Source organism: Perca flavescens, chromosome 3 (genome assembly GCF_004354835.1).
Source record: "Perca flavescens isolate YP-PL-M2 chromosome 3, PFLA_1.0, whole genome shotgun sequence".
NCBI lineage: Eukaryota > Metazoa > Chordata > Actinopteri > Perciformes > Percidae > Perca > Perca flavescens.
In genome coordinates, this window is record NC_041333.1 from 25,775,279 (window position 1) to 25,800,743 (window position 25,465).

General features: G+C 38.9%; 1 protein-coding gene across 3 annotated transcripts in view; it reads left to right on the forward strand.

Annotated features, from left to right (window-relative positions):
* The window catches only part of LOC114553223 (uncharacterized), a 39,315-nt gene extending 22,224 nt beyond the window's left edge, over positions 1–17,091 (forward strand). Inside the window, exons 1-2 of one of the 3 annotated variants that reach the window (XM_028574437.1) lie at positions 15,841–15,856; positions 16,097–17,091. In XM_028574437.1, the coding sequence (XP_028430238.1) occupies positions 16,177–16,821 (645 nt within the window). In that variant the 5' untranslated portion in view covers positions 15,841–15,856; positions 16,097–16,176 and the 3' untranslated portion in view covers positions 16,822–17,091. Of the gene's footprint in view, positions 1–15,840; positions 15,999–16,096 lie in introns of those variants that run through there. The other 2 variants (XM_028574435.1, XM_028574436.1) reach the window with 2 other exon arrangements.
* The last annotated feature ends 8,374 nt before the right edge of the window (positions 17,092–25,465 follow it).

The following is a 25,465-nucleotide window of genomic DNA, read 5'->3' on the forward strand; positions in this document are numbered from 1 at the left end:
AGAAAAATCCAACTCATTTGCTGCTTGCTCACCTCTTCGCCCTTGCATCTGTGGAGAATGACTGTTTTTAAGCTACTACACTCTGGAAGGACTGAATGCTAGAGGAGCTGCACTCTTCCATCAAACTTCACCAGATAGAAAAGTGATAAGTGGACTTATCATTCAGTGAATCAAATGATGGAATAGGCTTCGCAAACGTGGCTGCTGTTTACAGTTCACTGTTGTATGATGAATGGAAAAACCTTTAATGAATGAACCTTCTGTGAGGCTGTGAGAACCATGATCTATTGATATTGTATTTTGAACAATTAAATGGGATCTGGACCATAACATATGTTCCACATTTACAAACCCACGATTCAGATCTAAGCAATACATATAAAAACAAAAAGTAAGTTGGATTCTGTTAATTTTCACACTGTCTGAAAATAAGTGGGGATATCAAAATGTCACAGCCCAGTGTTCGGTGCTGTGAAGGACGTATTAAGGACCTTTCTATTTCGGGCTCACAAGCATTGTTTCTGTTGGAATAGTACCAGACAGGGGACGTGAGGGAACCAGATGAATATTTAAATTGTGTTACCTTTGGCATCCCCGATTCCATCTTTTTCCAAAGTTGCAAGTTAGGATTTTATTTTTTACTAGCATAGCAGAATGAAAGTTGAACCATTTGTGTGGATGTTTTTGAATATTGCTTGTCTTTTGGGGTGTTGTGCAGAACACATCTCAAAATATCACTGTCCTCAAAACAAGAGTCAGAACTGTAAAGGTTAAAATAACATTGTTTTATACACTTGTTTGTGTCAGGACTTCAGTCATCTCTGAAGGAAGCAACAAAAGAAATAAAAATCAAAGAAATGCAGAGAAAACCTTCGGACTACATAACTACAGCATACAGTATGGCTGCATATCAATCATGTGTGATTATTTGGCTGTTTGATCACTTAAGTTCAAAATATGCTGCTTAAATATCAGTGGATCTAAAAACACTGATGAGAATCTGCTCACAAAACCACAAGACTAACCTCTGTTATCAAACCAGTTATGAAAAGCAGATTGTGCATTACATAGCTTCAATATGTCTAAATTGCCCCTTGCACATAAATGTCTAGATAAGCTATGTCTGCACCTTCTGACCCGTGAACCGTAGCTAGTGTTAGCTCTGCAGTTGTTGTGCAACACTTATCCCTTCATCCATAAAGAGGTAGGGAAATGTCCTCTATTTTCTGGCAACAGCAGACAGATGGTGGGTTTCTTCTGGGAAGCATAATCTCCCAGCAAAGCTGAGATAAAACAAGTTTAATACTGTAAAATCCCGAGGTTTTATCCCTGCTCTGGTGATAACACACATATGGCTCAACATCTGGGGGGAGTGGGTGAACAGTGGCCAGTCAGATGTGACAACTTACGTAACTTCAACGCAAACAGTTAATGTATCATACTGAAGGTGGAGGAGTCATATAGCAATTATTCTCTGTAAGGGATGCATTGACGAATAACATTTGAACAATGAACATGAACTCGTTGGAGATCTAAGGGCCACAACTGGTCTGTGACTGCACATACTCAGTGTAAAACACTTTCTCTGGTAACTCACTTACTTCTCCCCTCGGATGAAATTAGATTTCTAATTGTAAAAATAGATCAATGTATTTGATTCAGCTTTTATTTGATCTTTCACATGGGGTGCTAAGAGGCAAAACTACAGATGTTTTACTGTACTAGATGACTTTTACTGCAATTGAAAAAACTAATTTGATTTAAGTTGATTTGCTACTGGGAAACGTATCATACTGTGATGGGTTTATACTTGATGCAAGGGGTTAAAGGGAGGCCCCGTTGTAGATAGTGTTGGGTCCAATGATAGCACCACTGCAGCACTACATGCCTGTATTCTACATGGCCAGGCTGTACCATGCTTTATTTATATTCCCCACAGTAACTGTGTTTATATTGTGAAATAGGTAGGAAGATCCACCCTGTTTCATCATTGAATAGGAAACTATTCTAGAAGACAATGTGTGTGTTGTTTACAGAAGAGCACTTAGTAGAGCAACCAGTACCTTGAATATTAGGGTATGACGTGCATTCAGTGAAAATATTGGAACAAAAACGTTTCTCTCTGTTTTTTTAAGATTATTTTTTGGGCTTTTTCCCTTTATTCAATAGTGACAGTGGTTAGACAGGAAAGGGGGAGAGAAAGAGAGGATGACATGCAGCAAAGGGCTGCAGGCTGCATGCTGAGCATATGGATTTATACTGTGCATTGGGCCAACAACTCCCATACAGTAAATGAAGTAGACGAATATTGTGAAACAGGCTTACACTAGAGACAAGCCTTTATTTCTAATGTATTTTCTTTTACAAGTACATTAACTCATATTTTTAGAAGCCTCCCTGTTTCCTGATTTACTGTTGCTGCTGTTAATGCAAACTCAAAACCTTCTCCATGTTTACCTGTGGAATTGACAAATTCAGGACACTGTACATTTCCACTGCACTAAATCCATTAGTAAAACATCAAAGTCTTGTCTCAATCTCACCTACTTTTGGATTTTTTGATTGCGGTCAAGCTACTGTCAAATGAAACTTTACACTTCCTGCAAGATGCTTCATAATAAATGCCTATTATACCGCTCTTCCTGGTAGGCTTTTAATTTGAAAAAGGTAGTTTTTGTCAGTAGAAACAGAAAAACAGAAAGGAGAAGCCAAAAGAAAAAAAAAAATATTGAATAAAAAAATGCCACAAAGAAAAACTCATAAGCACAAAGACTTATAAGCATGACATGACTATTGGTGTACTGAAGAAAATTGTGTTGTGGAAAAGTGCATTATGCTGAACACTGTCATAGTACAGGAAATTACAACCCACCTCAATGTTTTTAACCAGCCTTTATTGGCAATCTGCCCTGATGTGTTTATGCCATTATTGTTTTGTATTGTATTCTTGTGACCAATCTTTTATTTCATTTAGTTTTGTGTTTGAAGAGAATGTATGAGGTAATTGACAATGCATATTATGTCCTTGTGTGGAATGATTTTGCCAACAAAATCATGAATCAATATTTTTGTTTGCCTGTATAGGACTGTAGAGTTTACATTGTTTTAACTAGTTCAGCTTCTCTGTGTGTTTGTATACACTCGTGTTTTTGGCCCATGTCCCTGTGAAGTTAGCATATAGCGTAGGAGGAGCAAAGTCACTGAGCACCATCCAGAGTCACAACAGATAGTGAGGTGCATGACATTCATCCAAACTGACCCTGATGTAGTGCATGCATGTACATGTCAGAGGTGACTATCATATAGAAGCATGTAACTCACCAGCAAATATCCCAAGATGAGAGATGAATTATGGCAAGGAATCTCCAGAGCTGGAAAGGAGAAGACATTTATAGCTCCATCATGGAAATGGATTTCACTTTCCATTACCCCGAGGACTGATGACATGACTTTTAATGCTGAATCATTGTACCATGACTTATCCTATCCATCTTGCCTCTCAATACTGCATGGCAATGAGATGTCTTGCATTACAGCATCTTTGTCATACTTAGTGTTCACATTAACAGTAAGATAACTTATTAGCGTTCGCTGTTATTTGACAGCTTAACTTTCAGACAGCAACACTGACTTGCCACAAAAATCAGCTGTAAAAAAAGAACAGCAAATCACTTCATGATCTCCGATTTTGTAAGCCACTGTTGCATTTGTCAGCTGTGGATCTTTCATGCAATTCATTCCAGTAGTCAACCCTCCCTCTCTTTAGCTTCCACAGCAACTTAGACCCTACATGTGTTGGTAAGTGAAAGGATGCTGTGAGCTGAACTACCCAGAAGCAACAGATGGATCTGACAGTGAATAAGACCTGGTGGCAGTACTGACGGTGTCGGTGGAGAGGAGGAGGGTAGGCGCAATATCACACCGAGGGACACAGAGGACGCAGAGGACAAGAACAGGGAGACATCAGAAACAGAAAAGGGCGAGAAGAAAATATGTGGGCGTCAAGTGCAGTGACTTAGACAGACTGATTCACACGGGAAAGGGCATGTTAAATGAAAGCCTGGTCTGTGACAGCTCAGGGGGCATGGATTGCAATCTTATCAAACCCAGCTGTACCTTTTCACAAAGGCAACACACACACACACACACACACACACACACACACACACACACACACACACACACACACACACACATCCATGTATGAGCCAGCAGTATCCCCTCTCTGCTCCTTTCAGAAGTTTTTAGCTTGTTGACAAAGAGTTTATTCCTGTTTGTGGCTGTAAACTTTGTCTCCAGCTGAGGCTGATACAATTGAGCTTGGTGAGTTTAGTGAGCTTGGTGAGCTTGGTGTCGCAAACAGCTCCACAGGTAACCTTGCAGTGGCATAGCACTCTCGTACTATTGTTTTAGCATGATTTAGTACCAGATACAAATTAATCACCATGTTTAAAACTGATTTATTACTTAGCTGTTATCAGTGGCCTGTGTGGACTTCTTACATTCTTACGTTCGAACAAGAGATGCAATCTTCTTGAAAGGGGTGAATATTATTGTAAATCAAAGGTGTGTGACAAATATGCATATTGTTATCAGAGTATAGATTTGATCTTTTAATGTCTAATTTAGACCTTCTCCCAAAAAGTAATTGAGTTAGTAACTCAGTTACCACATTGTAAAAGTAATTAGTTAATAAGCAAAGTAACTGTGACGTTATTTTTCCTGTGCATAGCGTGCATGTTACATAAACATTCTTGTCTTTAATTTCAAGTAGTGCCAGTACTTCCAGTTCAAGAAAGCTTCCTTTGAATTTCCCTGGCTCGTCGCCATTGTTACTGTCTTGTGTTTAGTGGTAGTCAGAGCATGCAGTGAGACAGCGTGAGCAGGGCATCTGCCCACCCAGCTAATCATCATCGCATTTGCGGTGTCATCATCGTCAGCCCTGCTCTCTCCTGGCAGCGATATTTTGTTTCCCACTATGGCCACGCCAAGACCCGCCCTTCAATAGTATTCACACACTACTATTGGCCAGGCGTCCATGCTTACATGTACAGGTCCTATCCCCTGACCAATCCCCTAACCCTAACCCTAACCTTAACCACTCAAGGTGAAATGCCTAACCCAACCAATCGAGCTGCTTCGTAACGCCATTATACTTAAACACCGTTACTCCCAACACTGTTGATGACTAAGGACAATTTTATTCAGCTTTCATTTCTCGTGTTAGAAACACAATTCATCAAATTAAACATGTACCAGCTGGCAAATTATGCACCAATTACACTGTAAATCACAGATGACTCTGCAGCATGACAGTGACTGCACACCGCTGTTAAACTCTTCCCCAATCACTGCACCCTAGGAGTAAGCAAGTATCCTTTCACACAACAGCCGACTCAATTTAAACTTGAAACACACACGCCTCCGTCTGCAAAGCTCCACTGCAAGCAATAGTACCCCAGAGCCCAGGCATCCCGATTCCCAAGTCTACACTTTACTCTGCTTGGCTGGGTTTTATTAATGCAACCCTTCCACATTATCCATCATTTCTCTCTTGCAAAGTCCTGACAGTTAATTAGATGCCACATTTGCTAGAACTATATTAGGCATTAACCCCACAAAAAAAAAAAACTTTAGAAAAAGCCAGCAATCACGTCCTATGACGGCAACAAAACAGACACACATAAACGTAGAAAGGGAGATACAACACGGCTAAATGTTATAAACTTTTAAATCTAAAAGGGGAGGAACATTAGATGGGCTCCATACATCACTGTGTCTGACTGTGTCCAGACTCACTGAGGTCAGACACTGATGGATGATTCTCTGTTTCAACACCCACAGCTTTAGGTCAATATATTAGTACACGAACCATTGTAGCATGTAAAATAATACTGCACCACAGCAGCCAAGATTAAAGGGTCATTTCACCCAAACTAAAACATATTACAGTAACATATTTTGACTACTTCACTTAGTAGGATATAGCCATGTAGAATAGAGATAGAATGGTTTGCTTTGCTGAGACTCACTACAATGTCAATGGATATGTGATAATGGGATAAATGGAAATGTGTCTGTCTTAAACATTTACAATTTAACTCAATACTTTTTAGCAAAAGAAATTCCAGAAATAGTGTCCAGAAACTATATTCGGGATAATGTCTAGACTTTGCTGTTTTCAGTATTTTCTACCAAAACACAAACAAAGCCAGTTCCTTTAAATGAGTTGCACTGCAAATGTAGCCTAATTCAGTTGAAATCTTAACTTGTTCCTACAATAAATGTGTGAATAGTGCCAGTATAATTTTTTTTTTTACTGCCAAAATGATATCTGCTGATAATACATAATTCTCTAGAGCTAAAACTTTTCACCATAAACCAAATACTAAGCATAAAAATCGACACTTTAGACTACATTGTTTCATGGTTTATAAGTAGTATTACTGTCACTTTTAGGACAAAAACAATACGAGATTATGGAAATTGGGTCAGAATATTCCTGTTGTGAATTAAGTTTGTACTGTACCGTTTTGATAAAAAAAGTTGCAATATAATGTAATTTTTTAAGAGACTTGTGTTCAGACTTTCTGATGAAGAGGTATACAGCTCCGGTCAGTGTGCCCACAACATTTTAATCAAAATACACTGACATTTGTCTCAGAAATATTCAACTTTATTCTCAAAATCTTGCTTTTTTTTTTCTCCTATCTGTGCCCCTAATACTATATCATGGAGAAGCTCTATAAGGGGATCCAATGATGTAGCAGACCTACATACACAGCTAAGATGCCGTCCTTGGCATCCTATGGGGAATGAAGCCCAAGTGGACAACTGCTTCTCATGTGCTTATGTGTGATAGATGGAGCTCTTAATGTGTCATCCATCCCTGATCCATTTCACATCCCACTTTGGCATGATGTATAAAGGTATCGTACATTTTCACTGGGTAATACTACTGTTTGGTAACGTTAATGTGTTGCTATAAGATACTGTGACAGTCATTTTTCTTGGCCAGCACTGCAGTGATGCCCCCTGAGAACATGATTAATGTCAGATCTTCTCAGAGAAGTATAAATAGGGGCCCACACAAAGCGCAGTATTGTGATTATAGTGATAAGCAGTATAGGTTTTGAGTGATACTGTCTGGTCAACAAAACCCTGTCCATGAATGAATTCCAGAGTTGTAATAGATACACATACTCAACAAAAGTTGGGAGGAGGTATTTTCCAGGGCTATATTTTCTATCATTTCTATTTTCTATGAGTTTATTTCATTTAACTTTGCCATTATTTGATTGGTCATTTCGTAAATGTTAAAAAAACAGTGAAAACTGTTTATCTTCAAGTAGCTCGGTCCGAAACCCAAAGATATTGAATTTACAATAAATAAATCAGTGAAAAGCAGCAAACTGTCACATTTTAAAATCTGGAACCAGTGAATGTTGTGGCATTAATCAATTATCAAAACTGTCCACTAATCTTATAAATTGCTTAATTGTTTATGTCGCTCTCTGGTATTTCCTCGTTTACCGAAACCTTTATTGACAGTTGTAGCTGCCAATGCTTGGAGACTGTAAGACTGTACAACAATGTGAGTGAGCACCTTGTTGTCTTACAGTCTCCAGGCATTCGTATTTGTGTGTGACATACTTGCAGAGCTGTCGGGTACAAACACAATTTTCTACTACTGAGGCATATAACAGATCAATAAAGAAGCTGAACTCAAACCTGATTATAAGTACATTTATTTAAGGATGTGCAGTGATCATTATCTCTATCTCCATTAATGCCCTTGAAAAATCCAAATCCAACAAGTTGGTTTTTCCTCCCATAAGTCTTCAGCTCCCACTGTTGTCAGCTAACATAAACCCATTTATTGAATTTCCTCCTTACTGTGTTATCCTTAAATTCACTCCATAATATTCTACGCCATGGTATTTGTCCTGTTATACATATTAAATAGACGTTAATGTCATTGAGCGGTCTTGCACAATTCCAAATAATGGATGAAATACAACATAATTACTTTCAGGGAAACAATTTAATAAAAATTTACCTTTTAATAAATCCAAGGACTGAAGGTCCTTGCTGCTCCATGTTCATTATGCAGACGCTCTGTGCAGAGTGGAGTAATCATGGCTCGAGGACAACCTCCTTTTAGTTAAGTTTGACACAGGGCATTGCTCATTTCAACACACTGGGTTTAATTTGCGTAAAACTTCATTGCACACTGCACTTAAAATGTCTTGAATTAACCATAATGCGCAAAACAGGCTGTCTCAGACTCCCAGCGCTGTCTTAGTTTCTGCAGTGCTCTTGTCTGAATGTGAATTCACGAGCTCAGCTCTATGTATGCGCACTGTATGTGTGCGTCGGAGTAATCACAGTGATTGTCATGGCCTGTGATTTAGTTGCTCCTTGTGAAATGCAGTGACGTGCGATGCAGCTTTATGACATGAATAATTGAGAAATAAACAGGCCATGGCCTAAGCTGAGGTTTTAAAACCTAGTTGAACCATGGCTTTCTCCATAGTACAGACGGCAGCTTCATAGATCTTAAATTAGCATCCCTAATTTACATATCTGCTTGCATATATTCATGTTCATATCCGGAGCGATTTAAATTCCCATGGCATTCTATGTAGCTCACCTGAGATGACAATAAGCTCCAGCTTCCTGTCTTCTTCTTTTCAGGCTATTAACAATTTCATATTCTATCCTGTAGGTGCTAACTTTTTATATATTATTGCTTTTTTCAAAGCAACTCTTCCACCTCCTAAAGTGTGAATTAAGATGTGCACTGAGGGGCTTAAGCCTTCTTCATACACTTCCCAGGAAATGAAGAGGGATTTTTGATATCAGGGTGTCAGATTTTTTAAATGTTTTTTTAATTATTATGTTGGAAATCAGTGATGATCTTAAAAGTAGACAAGAGACTTTATTTAGACAGCAAGAAAACGGATGTATAATACACAACGCTGGTAAGACAGAGAAGAAAGTAAAAAACAAGCTGCAAATGTTTGAATCCCTACCACATTTGCAAGACATCATATGGTTATCTTTTTTCTATTTTCAGTTGTTATCCTTTCATTGTTATGAAAATGTAATCTGTTCAGTATAGTGAGCCACACAATGGCACTCTGAAGCACAAATGCTTCACGACTCGGCTTTAATCAAAGTGAATAATTATCCACGGGCCTGTCAAGATTCATTGATCTGATTTCAGCTTGGATGTGCCCAAAGTTATTTGGTTTAGAAGAGATGCACGTTGGACATATAGTTTATTTATTACAAAGACTCATTACACATACACTGCACACTGTAAAATGCTGGTGTATTATATGTATATATATCATATTATAATACAGCTTACTGGTGAGCATCATTTAACTCAAAATTTCAAAGGGGCTTTAAATTAACATCCTTAAATAGCCAAGCTGCTAACAAAAATGTATGCATTGGTCACCTTACAGATATGAAGTAAACAATTTCTACACTGCATTTGGAAATACACACACACACATACACACACACACACACACACACACACACACACACACACACACACACACACACACACACACACCTCTCTCGCTCACTCTCTCTGGGGTTAAAGTTACATGTGTGTGTCTGCCCTTAGAGAAACATTCAATCTCTTAACATGCCTTTCATGCCTGTCATTAAACTGGAAAATGTGTTACCATGGCAACGGTGTCTCAGGCACAGCCTCTAGTGACAGCCTCTAGCCAGTCCCTAGCACACACACACACACACACACACACACACACACACACACACACACACTGTGGTGGCAAATTTTATTTTCACCATTTGTTTAATGATATTAACCATTGGTTTAATGATTGTTTTATAACGCCACAAGATTTAGCTTCTTCATGTGTAGATTCAAAAGGCTCCAAGTGAAATAGTTGGCAACCGTGAACTATAGCCCAGTAGAATTATTTAGTTTTACTAGTTTGAAGCTCCTCACATTGTTGACTTTTTGCTTGGATAGAAGTGGAGAAGGCCAATGACTGTTTACAACAGTGAGAACAACGTAGGTTTCTGTCTCCTGAGATAAAAGTGTTGTTTAGGCTAATGTTAAGAACAGAGAGCAGAGGGGAAGGTGAGACAATGGTGTGACTGTTAATGATGTCTCTTTTCAACTATGGCCATACTAAAAGATACATTTGGAGGGGTGGCTTAACAGAGGTCTTCACTATATGATGTTTGGATGTTTAGACTTTAGGTTAGAAAGACATTTTCAGTTGTGCTGCGTGTACCTTTGAAACTATGTTTTCTCCATTTGCAAATGTAAATAAATACTCAAAGACCAAACTTTGGCTTAATTCTCAAACGGTCGTTATTCGTTGTGATTTTATCATGAATATCACTAACGCTGCTGCTTCAAGGAAAACTTCCACCACAACACACACACACACACACACACACACACACACACACACACACACACACACACAGAGAAAGAGAAAGAGCATGAGCATGAGCATGAGCATGAGCAGGTGAAATATCTGCACATCAAAGAGAGCCATACTGACCTACCTACTGCTGTTTTAAGGCACCAATAAATTGCCCTCTGATCTCTATCTACAGGTGGGGGAAAAGGGAGCGACTTAAAATGCCTTCTCAAAACTACAAAAGGTGAAAACATCTGAGGCCTGCAGTTTTGCCATTTTGTGGCACAGCAACACATACTGAATTAGAATGACATTCCTGAAAAGTGCCATCATATGCCATCTAAAGGTGGCTGCTTCCTGAGATGACTCGTTTGGCATTTATACCACATTCTTATACTTAACATTACAAAAAAGGTCCAAAATTATACTAGTCTTTCCAGTTATCTAAACACAATGTCCACTTTGCAGCCTTGTTTTGTACTTAATCATTTTTCATATTTTCTTATTATTCCCACCAAAGAGGAATCTGTAACAACTAATTTGCCTCATAGAAAAATGTGATGTTGGTCGATTTAAGTTTATATTGAATAGTTCATAAAATCAAAACCATGTGGCTCCAGATTCTTTTGTTCAAGCAGAATCTTTTTGCTATTGGCCCGCCCATTTCACAAAAATGGATTGTCTGCCATTTTGAATTTTTCAATGTCATCCAATTTCCCTGAATTTAATAAAAAAATATTATTATTTTTGTTTACTTTCCATTTCCTCTGGGTGCGCCTTATCGGTCATAAATTGTCATAGGTAAAAAATGCAGTGTGTAATTGCAACTACATTCAAATGACAGGTGCAGATGTCTTCTCTGAGTGATTCTCCAAACTATGATCTCATACATTTGACCGAGCCATAACTCAGCGGTCGTGAAAGCTTTAATGTCCCCAGGATTTGGGCATTCTCAAGAAATCAGTGGGATTATCTAGTCCTAAACATAGTTGATGCAGATCCTGATTCGTCCTTCAGATGCAGATGCATTTACAACTTTTATATATTTTTTTTATTATTCAGAAGATTGTGCAGCCTTGTTGGAGGTATGTGCTCTCAGAGTGCTGCACACTTGACTGTAAGACACTTTGATTTCTAGAGTACTTTGCTTTTAAAGAATGCATGGCAACTTGCAAGAAATTCAGAGGTCGACGTAGGGAATACCAGCAACAGTCTCTTGGATGTCTGTTTCAGCATCGACAGACTTCAAAATGATTCTGTTTTAATTGTCAGCGAAATATCTTCAGTTGTACTAACAAAAGTAATTTCCCTCTTGTGCATGCTGTGTAGCATAGCCTATCTGGCAGTTATACAATGAACTCTTTAGTTGTTGACGATTAAATCTTTTTTCCATTTATATGCTAAGTCTGCCACAAAAAGGGTTTGCGCCAACAATCCTCAATGATCGTAATCTTTCTGACACAAAATGGAAATGTGGCGTGCGTGGCCCTGAACTGCCTGCACTGCTCAGATCCCAGCCACAGCATGTAGGCGAGGGGTCAAGACCTGTCAGTGTGGTACCAGGCCCCTTATCATGTGACCGTTGGAGAGAGTGTATGGAACTCTGCGGCAGGACTGCAGAGTTTGAAAAAAGATTGTTTCCGACAAGGAACACAAGGCCCTGAATATTATTACAGTCCTGAGGGTTGCAAAGAGAAAAAGAATAGAAGGACAATTGAGAATGTAGAAACTCATAACCAAGAGGATGTGAATGCTCTAGAGCCACAGGACAACACAGTCATACAAGACAAGAACCAAGTGTCTGAGGACAAACTATGGTCCCATCACTTCTTGTAGGAAAAAGGCCCAAGGCTGACAGATGCTGGCTGTTATTTGTAGATTGTTCCCCTTTATGTCTTTTCTCTATGTATTCAACCTTACGAAAACATGTCGTAGATACAACTAAAAGCTTTAACTTGCTCAAAATGAATGCATTTTATGACTGATATTCTTGTACAAATCCAAATTTTAGTCTATTCTCAAGCTGACATTTACAGAGAAGCAACATTTAGATACCTGTCATTATCTCTACAGTATATCTCTCATATCATCCGTCCAACTGTCCAACTGTCTGGCTTTTTTATGGCTGCAAGTCAGTGATGGTTTTCCAAACATGTTGTTAATCACATGTATTGCATTGACAAGCAAGTAGCCAAGGATGGTGGTGCTGTAGCTTATTGAGCCGTAATGATGCTCTCTTATAATTCCCTGGACACCCAGAGAAACTGAAGTGGAAATATATTTTTGGGATGGAAGAGCCTTGTATGAGGTTTGGTTCATCATTAGCTGATGCATGCTAACACTGGAAACCTTAATGAAATATTCAGTGCTGTGCTGGAATGTCTAAAGCTTTCTTCTGCTTCAACAATATTACTTTCATTTATTAAGACACAAGAATGGGCAAGGCAGAGGAAAAGCCTGTACAAGCTCCCTAGGTATTTATGAGGACTCAAATCTATCAAAGTAGACAGGGTATTTTTTTTAAGACAAAACACATGTAGATGTGTCCTTTCTTGATTCATATTTCATATGCTGCACTTGTGCGCTGGCATTACAAACTATATATTCAGTCCACTGAACTTCTTGTTTTCCGTTTGGTGAAGATGGTTTTCATTACGCACCGATGAACATCGCTAAAAGAAAAGTTTTCAGTTCATTTGGATCGGGAGAGAAAAGCAGGGGTGTGCTGCAGTTCGCAATCTGTCTTTCATGACTGCTGCTGCATTTCTTAACAATTCATTCAATATTCTTATGTTCATTTTTGAAGTCCCTTACATTCAATGAAAACAGGCAAGAATACTCACACATCACTGGTTAGGTTTCTGATTGAGCATCTTGTCATGTAGCGATGACGTTGGCAGACCATCAATATACACTTCAATGCTTTTCATCCTAATAATAAAAGAATCAATTTGCTATTGTTTGAAGGGGCACCCGGGGTACAAGAGGATCATGTGCTTGATTTCTTCTAAGTTTCCAGAATCACATCTGTGAGGAGGATCTTTGTTACGTTGTCAAGCAGAGTGCAAATAATGAATATCAGAAAATGCAGTTATATAGAAAACAATTGCCCTGGACGAGTCACTCAATATGTTTTTGATGATCTTGTCATGAATGCAGGCACACTGCTGATAATATCCTTATTTATTAGCAGAGTTATTTGATGCATTTACAGTAAGACTGCTTGTTACAGTGTCCCACACTGCAGTGGGAGACACAGTGGTTTAGTACACAAGATCATATTCTTAGATCAATTATACTTACTTGAATCAAATCAGACAAAACCAGTCAGCTAGCTAAACTTCAAGCGTGCATTAAAGATATAAAATCCTGGATGACCTATAATTTTCTGATGCTAAACTCTAACAAAACTGAAGTTATTGTGCTGGGCCCTAAACACCTCCGAACCTCATTATCTAAAGACATAGCTACTCTGGATGGTATTGCCCTGGCCTCCAGCACTACTGTCAGAAATGTAGGGGTTATTTTTGATCAGGATATATCCTTTAACGCCCATCTAAAACAAACCTCAAGAACAGCCTTTTTTCATCTTCGTAACATTGCCAAAATTAGGAATATCCTGTCTCAAAACGATGCTGAAAAACTAGCCAATGCATTCGTTACTTCCAGGCTGGACTATTATAATTCCCTACTGTCCGGTTGCTCAAATAAGTCCCTTAAGACTTCCAGCTGATCCAGAATGCTGCAGCGCGTGTTCTGACAAGAACTAAGAAAAGATATCATATTTCTCCTGTATTAGCTTCTCTGCATTGGCTTCCTGTAAAATCCAGTATTGAATTTAAAATCCTTCTCCTGACCTACAAAGCTCTAAATGGTCAAGCACCATCATATCTAGAAGAGCTCCTAATACCTTATTGTCCCACTAGAGCACTGCGCTCCCAGAATGCAGAGTTACTGGTGGTACCTAGAGTCTCTAAAAGTAGATTGGGAACAAGAGCCTTCAGTTATCAGGCTCCTCTCCTATGGAACCAGCTCCCGATCTGGGTCCGGGCGGCAGAAACTGTCACCTTATTCAAGAATGAACTTAAAACTCTCCTATTTGATAAAGCTTATAGTTAGGGAGTGAGGAGTTGCAGTGTCCACCTAACTGGCCCACCTGCTTCTCTTCATAATTGTTAGATTAATAATATATAACAAAAGTAAAGGGAGGCAGGCCAGCACAGCCCGATCCGGCAGGGGAGAGTTCAAAGCCCAAACAGGCAACCTCTCCTTATGACCTGTCTCTCTTAGTTACGCTGTTATAGTTTTAGACTGCCAGGGGACTTCCTTCCTTCCTTTGACACACTGAGCTGCTCTCTCCTCTCCCTTTCTATTACCATTTTTGTGCATCCCGTCCCAGAAAGTCAGACACCACCTACCATGAGCCTGGGTCTGTCCAAGGTTTCTTCCCAAGAGGGAGTTTTTCCTCGCCACTGTCGCACTGCTTGCTCTTGAGGGAATTATTGTAATTGCTGGAATTGTTGGGGCTTTGTAAATTATAGAGTGTGGTCTAGAAATACTCTATCTGTAAAGTGTCTCGAGATAACTCGTTATGATTTGATACTATAAATAAAATTGAATTGAATTGAAATTAAATTGAATCTTAGAAGGTCTTTTAATGAAAGCAGATACAGATATGCAAGCTGAGGAGCTTGTATGTACAGACAGACAGACACACACACATAGACAGACAGACACACATACATAGACAGACCGACAGACACACACACACACACACACACACACACACACACACACACACACACACACACACACTTAGCGTCTAATGTTTGTAACTACACGCGGTACAGTCAACTGCGGCGTGATTCATTCATGCACAATCTTTATTTACACAACTTTCAGTTACTCACCAATCTGTAAACCACATGGCGAACGACACGGTAACTGTCGATCCTGCTCCATAACCCATTCCATTCTGTTAATCCATACATTGTGCACGCAAACACCAACAATACACTGATCACAGACACTGATAGCACTTACTTTCATTTCCTGGTCCCGCATCAATTTGTTTCTCCAAGGAACATTAGCCCATGGCAATTGCTAGTTTTAGTCCCTGTTTGGGACAGGGGAAAGTGTTTATTTGAGCGGGGGAAGCTATTGTCACAATACAAAATGATTGGCTATATTGCAATGTGATTATTATTTAATGATAGGCAAATAATAATGTTGTGAGTATTATGAGTACTGAAATGTATGATGAACTATATTTCAATGTATGTGTGTGTTAGATAAAATATCTGCTGAACCACTATACATAACAAAACACCATGTCACATTGGTTTCTACCAATTAGCTTAATTGAAAGGCTGTATTTAAAGCGAGGGTTTTTCTGCACTCGGGAGAGAGTCTGGGGAGTGGCAACTTGTTGAGAGGTTGTATATGGAGAATTATTGAAATAGAGAATTTTTTGCTTGTGCTAGTTAAATTGAGAAACCCGTGGGTTCATTTTTGTTGTTTTGTTTTGGAAGGGGTATTTTTGTTGGCAGAGTGCTGGATGACGTATTTTATAGCACTGTAAATAAATCTGAATTTTCACCACAATCCACGTTGGCAGTTTGCTGTGTCTTCACCCAATCCATTCTCAGTGTGTCCTTGTTGCCCCCATTTTTCAGTTGGTGTCAGAAGTGGGATTGTGGCGTCCTCAAGGACACTGAGAGAGAGGCCAGGAAGACGGGTCCAGCTACCATAGACGATGTCGTACAGATGGCTGGCCAAGGATGACCGGCATGAGCAGGAGGAAGAAGGAGCCAGCGGGGAAGAGCCAGTGGACGACACTGGTGGGGCACCAGACCTCGCAGCTCTGTATGGCCTCATACAGAAGTCCCTGCAGACCCAGGATCGTGAGTCATTTAAGCAGGAGCAGAGGTGGCGAAGTGTGCAAGTACAGCTCAACGGCTTTCAGGATGAGCTGGAGCAGTGCGGTGACGGAGGTGGAGAGCCGCCACCAGCCATCCCACCAGCACCGGCAGCGCCACCAGCAGGCCCGCAGATGCCTGCAACACCACCGGCGGCACCGGCGCCAGCAATGGGGACCAGAGCAGCCATACCAAGGCTGGAGGAAGGGGACGACGTGGAGCAGTACCTGACTACATTTGAGAGACTGGCTACAGCCTACAGGTGGACCCAAGCTGTCTGGGCTATTTTCCTGGTGCCATATCTAACCGGTAGGGCACGGTCTGGCTATGTAGCCATGGATCCGTACGATGTTATGGATTACTTCAAGGTGAAAGCTGCCTTCTTGGCAAAATATGAAATAAGTGCAAAAGTGTACCGACAGAGGTTCAGGGACCCAAACCTGCAACCGGGGGAGAGAGTCTGGAGAGTGTCAACTTGCTGAGAGGTTGTATACAGAGAATTACTGAAAATCCTTCAAAGTCAACCACAATCCTAAACACATCTACAAAACCTCTACATCCAGATGTGGCTGCCTCCAAGTCAATCAACATTCTCTTAAAAGCGACCAATGAGACCAGCTCAGTAAGTTTCATGTATTTCTGTAACTTCTTCCATGTAGAGGGAGCAGCAAACTTAAAGGCCTTTTTCCCCAGCTCAGTTCTAACCTTTGGAACAGACCGAAGGAAAAGATCCTGGGAACAAAGATTGTAAGTCTTCACCCCATCACCACCCACTGTCAGTGTGTCCTTGTCGCCACCATCCTGTGTGGACGTGGGCTGGAAGGCCCATTTTTCACAATGCCCTATTACTAAACACTAATTCATTGTTTAATGTGGTTTGCTGTTTTAAGTTTTCAATCGGTTATTTGTGAACCTTTTTTATGCTGCTGTCTTGGCCAGGAATCCCTTCTAAAAGAGATTTTGAAAAAATATTCCTGGTAAAATAAATATGAAAGTGCCCTTTTTAAAACTTATTTTTACAGTATTGTGTAATTTAACAGTTCTCAGTGATAATCAGGGTCACAGACACAGGAGCAAAGGTTACACTCCTGACTTGGTTCTAGCTGAGTCAGCAGGACATCACAGAAACAGTTTTTGACAGAAATGTGCCCCTGATACACTCATAGTCTGTGGTAATCAATGCATTGAAGGGTTCTTCAACTTTACAGCATTGTTCATTCAAACTCTATTTTAACATTGTTTAGAATGGAAAATAAAAAGGTGATGACAACTTCTGGAGGATAAAACATTTTCCTCATTAAAGACTACTATATGATCAGAAAATGTAACGGAACATTATAGAAATTTAGTGGAGTAGAAAGTATAGATAATTGCTGCAAAATGTAACAAAGTAAAAGTCAAAAGTAGGCTATGCACTATTGAGTCTACTTAAGTAAAGTACAGATAGCCTACGTGAAAAATGTACTTAAGTACAGTTAGGACGAATTTGTACTTTGTTACATTCTTCCACTGCATTTTGGCCCTATAAATAGCGATCAATCACCAAATAACACAGGATTTAATCAGTTTAATTGCTGATGTAAATTGCAGTGTTAGTGTTTCTTTTGCATAATATGATTTCTTTTTCAACAAATGATCAGAAATACATTACAGTACAATACTATCATTGTAAACGACTGTAGAATTAAATAAAATGCAGTAAGCAATCATTTGGAGCAAATTGTCATCACTCAAATGTGCGTAAGAGTGCTTTTCAGTGTTCGTAGATTTTGTTCTTAGCTAAGAACAAATCCAAGTTAAGAAAACATTAGTGAATGCCAGAATCTTCGTAAAAAGTTCGTAAGAAGGGTTTAAGAACACATTTCTTCGTAAGAACGGTTGGTGAATGAGGCCCATTGTGCTCTTACTGCAATTCACAATAACACAGAGTATGGATTGACATCTGGTACACATCAACAAAAGGCCCTCAGTATATGAAACATAAATGAAAAGAGTGAGTGAAGTGCATCTCCAGTCTGATCTAGATGAGACCTGCAGTGTGCTGAAGGTGTTCCTTGGGAACGTGACCGATGAAAATCAATAAGCCTCACCCCCTCCCAACCGCAGTAAGCCAACAAAGTGGCATGAAATGTATCATGTTTTAAATTCATGCTACATGAGTAAATAAGCAATTTGAGATTAGGCTTAATTGTTGTCCACACTCGGTAAAATATGCAGTAGACAGATTGAACAGCAATCTCAGCTCACTTGTGTTGCAGTTTGTCATGAATAAAAGGTTTCAAAAAAGCTATTTGGCAGCACTACAGGCTTTGTTTTTGACCATTTCTCGATGTAAATTGAAGGAACTCAAATTCCCACACTGACAAAAGAGTGAAGGCAGCAACTCCCTTTACCACTATATTATTTTCTATGGAGCAGGGTATAAATACAAATCTAAAAAGTCTTATTTAACAACATGCCTTACAATAAGTAATAATAATAAAGCAATGGCTCACTTAAATTGTCACGGCATTTTATTCTTTAGCTTATTTTACTATGACATTTTGTTATGAAAATAAAGCCTAAAATATACCTGTACATGTCACACAAGCATGTATTCGTTTGTGAAGAAAAGAAAATGAATGTAACTTTGATTTATTTCATATTTCTATAGCTATTATAAGAAGGGCATTCCTTGTGGAAATTCATTTATAACTATGATTACATTAGTGTGGGGCTAAACAAAAACTAATCAAGAAAAAAACTAAAGAAAAATGGCAGAACATACCAGCAGCTGGGAACGAGCATGACAAAAGTGAAATAAAGCTTTAAGAGCAAACACGTGGTGGTGTTTACTATTTGTCTTTCTGTGAGGCATTAATAGTTCTCACCCTCATGATCAGGTCATCCATAGTACGGTAATTAAATTAGCTTGCATTACTTTTACAAAATGGATGGATATTTCCTGGTTATTGTCAATAAGCAAAGAAGCACGCAAGAAGGAGCGGCTTATATCCGAGCACTACAGCATGTTGTCTTCTTTAGCAGGCAGTTTAAGTTTAGATGAACAGTATTTTGAGCAGATACTGAACCACAGCCAAACTCAGTCACTGTTAATAACTATAAGATGGCAGACAAGAACATTGATAGAGGATGATTCTTCAAAACCCTTTATTACTATCATTGACAAAAAACAACAACCATGCCGCTATTTTCTGCGTTGGCACTCAATATTGGCATTGGACATGAATTGGGATGGGCAGAATTGTCCAATATGGACGTAAATCCTTGGGATGTTGGAGGTCTTCTTCGGGTTATTTCCATCTGGATATATGGAGCCCAGGTCCTCCTCAAAGAAGTGGTCACAACAAAATAAATTGTTTATCCATTCCCTCTAGAACAAAGACAGAAGTGTTTTCTGAAACGGGAAACAATCAGTGTTCTCCGCGATGTTTTGTTGACCAGAACATCCACTCTGACCTCCTTTCCTAAGCGAGATTGTCGCTCTATAAACATCACCTGACTCCTTCCTTTGCTCCCGATGATGGGCTTTGTCACTTGAATGTAAACATGTGTTTTGTTTTAAATAGTTGCACTGCAGTGTGCTGAGTGTAGTTTGTGCATTATTCTTGGATGTCTTGTCTTTTAGTTTCATTGGACAATTTTCAGTAACAGGAAGATGAGATGTGATCATTTCCAGACAGATTTCACAAGTACAAGTACAAGAAAGTACAAGCCAGCTTGTTTGCCCTGACTGTCTGTTACTTGTGCACATGCCCTACACGCTGAACATTGTACATGTTCATGTAGTTGTGTTTTATTTATACCCTCCCCACATAGCGTGTAAGCTCTAGTCGCACAACATGTACAAATGTGAAACTCTACCGGACCAGTCTGGCCATATGACGCTGTAGTCCATTTGCTGGTTCCATTCCATTAGTTCTATCACCCATACTGGAAAACCTTTTCCTGCATCAACCTACTATGTATAATTGAATCACTGTTGTTGTCATTTCATGCATTTGTGTACTTGTAATGTGAAATACAATTAGAGAATCATTGGCATCAGCTTTGGCTCTTCAGTGGCCTTTTAAATTAGCAACAGTAGAGCAAAGCACAACAGCGTTTGAATTTGTAATTCTATTTGTTTAGTAATTTAATTTTAATCATTTAAAATAATAATTAAAAGGTTTTGTTTTCAGGTTAATATTTTCATAGTTTTAATTAATCATCATTCCGGTCAGTTACCACTGCAAACAAAAGTTGAACCACAAATACATCAGCAATGCAGTGGACTTTTTTGTAATGGAATTTACAGATGAAAATTGAACTTTGATTAGCTTTTAGTTTGACACTAAATTATAAAAGATCTATTTGCCTACCTGTGCACACACAGGCAGGTATAAAGAGTTTGAGACACAAATGCACTCTGAGAATGGATATAACCAAAGTCAATCAATGCTAAAATACAGAACAAATAGCACAGATTGTTAAGGTTTTAGGATTTTGACAGCCAGGCAAAAGAAACCATTGCTCATCCTGGCTGGGAATCCTGCGACCAGATGGCTGAAACAAAGAGGCGGTGGGAAGAGTGAGAGAAGTCGTTGATGCAAAAGACTTCACAGATGCAGAATTTGTGAAAAATATCCTGAATGGAGGGCAGAAAGGTCTGAATTTTTGCTCTCTTCATTATGTGCTAGATGGACTAACAATCAGCCCTAATATCTGACTGACCTCAGGTAGTTTTGAGAAAAATGTAACATAATTTAATGCACACCTTGAAATCTTAACACAATATGTAATACATTTCAGTGTCATCCACTGCATGGGAGACTCCTGAATGGTTCCATCGAAATGGCAAGGCAAGTTTATTTGTAAAGCACATTTCATACACAGAGGCAACTCAAGGTGCTTTACGGAATCTGCTTTTTAACAGAGTTGGGGCGGTTAATTGGATGTAAAAAACAGCAACCAGTTAGTGCCCTTTGTTGAAGTCTTGTCTCCTGTAAAATCAATAAATACTGTTTAAAAGCACTTCTGATAAATCTCACTGTTGTGTTGCTTATCCAAGTCAGCCTTTTATTGCCTCATTGTGGTTCCCCAAGCCATAATGGGCCCTTAAGCTAGAAGGCAGAAAACACCCACTGGTAATTGACGGCTGGTGAAAACTGCGAACTGCAGTTATAGTTCTTAGAGAGTTTTACAGAGTTCACTACTTTTTCACTTTTCGAATAAATACGAATTATTGAGACTAGATCTGTCAATAGATTCAAATATTTAATCACGATTAACCGAATGATTGTCCATAGTTAACTTGCGATTAATCGCAAATTACAGTAATCACACATTTTTTATCTGTTCTAAATGTAATTTAAAAGGAATATTTTTCAACATGTGAGCGGAGTATTCACCTATAATAACCTCAAAGGTACTGTATTTTTAAAAAACTATGCTGATAGCAAAATATGGCCCAAATCACAGAACGTGCATGCAAAAAAAAATGGTGGCGTTAAAAGAAATTTGCGTTAATTAATTATCGCGTTCATTTTGACAGACCTAATTGAGACACATTAACACTTTAAAAATGATGTGTGCTCATTAATACATCTTCAAAGACAACAGAACTTTAGATGCAGCAAATGGATTATAAAGATTTAACTGACTCAAAATTCCCCGTTCATTTTCCTCTCACGTTATGTAGCAACAAGCCAATTTTGCGTGACTGCATTCACAGCTGGGAACAAACTAAAAAGGATCAATGAGCCTGGCAACCTAAACCTCCCTCTACCTGACTAATACATTTCCATTTCGGAAACTACACAACAGGCTTTAAAATTGGATGAGCAAAAAAAAAATAAGCCCCTAAATGAAATTCAAGGGTTCAGTGCAGCACTCCACTTGCTTCCCTTGATGAAGAAACATACTCTGATGGGAAGGTGAAATAATGAGAAGTCAGATGCCTGAGAGGTACAACGTAATTGGGATAGGCATATTCAATCAAAACACACTTCTATTCAATTTCCACTCTTGCAGGCTTACCTCGCCTGTAATTTCCTTTGATTGGCACCGGTCGGAAAAGTTGGAGGCTGCAGACTATTTTTCCCTCATCAGAGAGTGATGGTCAGTTTGTATCAGCATGAATATTAGCCGGATCACTTCAGTGACCTCTGAAAGTCATTTCATGTTTGGACAAGATGTGACTGGCTAGAAATTACATGTGCTGTTGTATTGATGAGAATGAGTCTCTCTGTACAAGTTGATGTGACACATTATACCTCCTCGGTCAATTTCTGTCTTTTATAGCTGCCAAAATCCATAGTTTGAAAATTGCATTTTGCCAAATATCCCACATGTGCGGTAGGGTTGGGAATCACCAGAGGCATCACGATACAATATCATGACAATACTTATGTCACGATACAATTTTATTGCGATTTTAAACATATTGCAATATTCTGATATATATTGCAATTTATTACCTTTTTCCAACTTCAAATTTTCCCAATTTCAAATTACAACATTTGAGGGGGAGAAAAGTGGATCGTCACGGGTTGGCGAGAGAATTTGTTTTATTCTAAAATCGGCCTATCCTAGTGGACATACTCTACTATGTAGAGAAATGCAGAACAACAATACATGCACAGAAAAGGATTAGCAGTCAACCTCCATCTAAAGGACAAAAGAGAGAGAATAAAAAAGACTATTGATATCATCTATGTCAAACTGGAGCAACCATCATTGAAAAGAGAAGAGAGACATGCAAGACCACTTAGCAGCTACTTATAATGTCATTATAGCATCCCTTCCAAGGTTTAATCACACCAACTCACATCACATCACAACTCCCCCGCCCCAGTCTCTTTGACTAATGAAGAAACATCTTCAACATTAAAACAACAAATCCAATTGACTTTTTTTGCTTTGGATATCAGCTTTGGCCTCAGTCTTTTAGCACAGTATCATGTCAAGCTAGCTAGTTATAGCTAATAAATAGTGATTTATTTCAGCCGGCAAAATTGAGTTGCAGACTAGAGAGATGAGAATCCTGCTTTTGTCTATTTCTGACCCATTGTTTCAGAAATTACTAAAAATGTAAATGGTAAATCTGGCCCCATTATCATTGTAAACTGTGCATGTGCCATGTGGGAGACAGGAGCAACACTAAGATTTGAATGATAAAGCTTTCAACAAGACTTTCAACATTTCTTCTTAATGTGAAGTAAACGTGAGAAAGAGCGCCATTGACTCAGGAGAGATAATATACAGGAAATATAATAATTTAATAATTGTGTATATGCATGGTAATGTTTTCTCGGGTAATACTGAGTGTGCGGCTTTGGTTACCATGGTAAAGAAAATTAATCATTTCCATTGTCTGACCAAAGTATTTAATTGAGCTTAAGCAATACCGGGTCACAGAAAACCTTTTATTAAACACAAGCATAGCCTCAAAGGCGGCACCGTCTGCTAGCTTTTTTATATATACAAGAGCAGACGTCATTGCTGTCACTGCTGCCACAGAACTTACACTCTTCACATCTCTAAATGCAGACTTTTAATTGGTTTTCAAAACTTTCATAATCCTATACAATTCCTTCTGTTTAAGAGGTTCTGCAAGCACTATTTAAAACATTTTTGAGAACTGTGGAATCTATTTGATAGTTTCAGCTTTTACAAATGGCATTATTTTGGATATTCTTCATAGTTATTAACAAGTTAAAAATCTTCGTAGCCTTCAGAGAATCATGTATGACTCAGTTCAGGTTAAGAGATCAAAGTATTTCGAATTTGGATATACAAAGTTTTCCACACAACACCCATGATATTTCTATTTATTATGTTGTATTGTGACAGATGCTTGCACAGCTGGCAGAAACTCAGAAGCACAAACTGAAATATCTTATGTTGTAGCTGCCCTAAAGTCATCTGCAACATAACTGTTGTCTGTTGTGTGGTCACTTTACACATTATATGGCAAGTGTTTGTGTTTTTAGACAAAAAAGAAAGCTTGGAACTGAATATGTTAAGGGACTGAAGAAGGAATAGCCTACCAAGTTTTTCATTCATGCTTACATCTTCTTACAGAAATACAGCAAATGGTCATTGAGTTTCATTTTTACAGACCATTCAATCCTTCAATTCATTAACAAAACCGATCAGTAATAAACATGTCATGTGTAGAGGTAGAGATGCATCAATCCATTAAGGTTTTGAGACTAGTGAATCAGTAGAGTCTTGGATATCGTCTGTAAAATACAACAAATTAAACCAATTTTGTAGTGGCCCTTTTAATCCAATTGTATGAGCCACATCTTTCTCCTGTATGTTGTTGATGGTCTTATTTATATTATTCATTGATTATTATATGTTGCACTGATATTGTAGGTGGTGGGCGTGTTCACCGGGGTTTGGGCGGAAGTGATAACATTATATGTGTTTGCTTCACCTGTTCACCTGGTTTTTGGGATTTGACAGAGACGGGGTGAGACTGGGAGCGAACACTTTCTGTTGACCGCACTCACGCACTAACGCACTTATTTTGACTCAAAAAGTAACTTTACATTTGTTAACTGCAGTACTAGTTGTATTTTACGTATGGAGGAATAAATCATTGAAACTCTTTTTGGACTGCCTACAGCTGCAATACCAATCGTTGTAATTCCCAATTCAACAGAGCAATGACCTGCATGGTGGTGGGTTACCATGTTTGATGGATAGATATCGACTCTGCCCACCCAGTATCGCTCCACCAATTTCAACTTAAAAAAACAAATGAAAACACACAGGACTGGTGTCAGAGGAACAATGCTGTCCAAACACGTCTAAATCCAAAAAGTGTTTTCACACCCGTTCTGAATGGCCACATTCGAAAGCTTCCTCCTAGCCGCATTTCACATTTGTCTCAATCTCGCCCAAAGAATGATGTCTTTTGCATGTGAGTTGTGTGGAGAATGATAAAAGACAGCTTGAGAGAGAAGTTCAAACCCTGCCTTTCACACCTCTGATTCACATTGTTGGATTATCTCTTTTGGAAAGTTAAACAAGCAGCGCCCTTGTAAGTGTGCAAGCTGTATTGTTCTTTATTCTATTTTTATGCACATAGTGTGGTGTTTTGGGAAAATGGAAATTCTATTCTAATCACTTAAT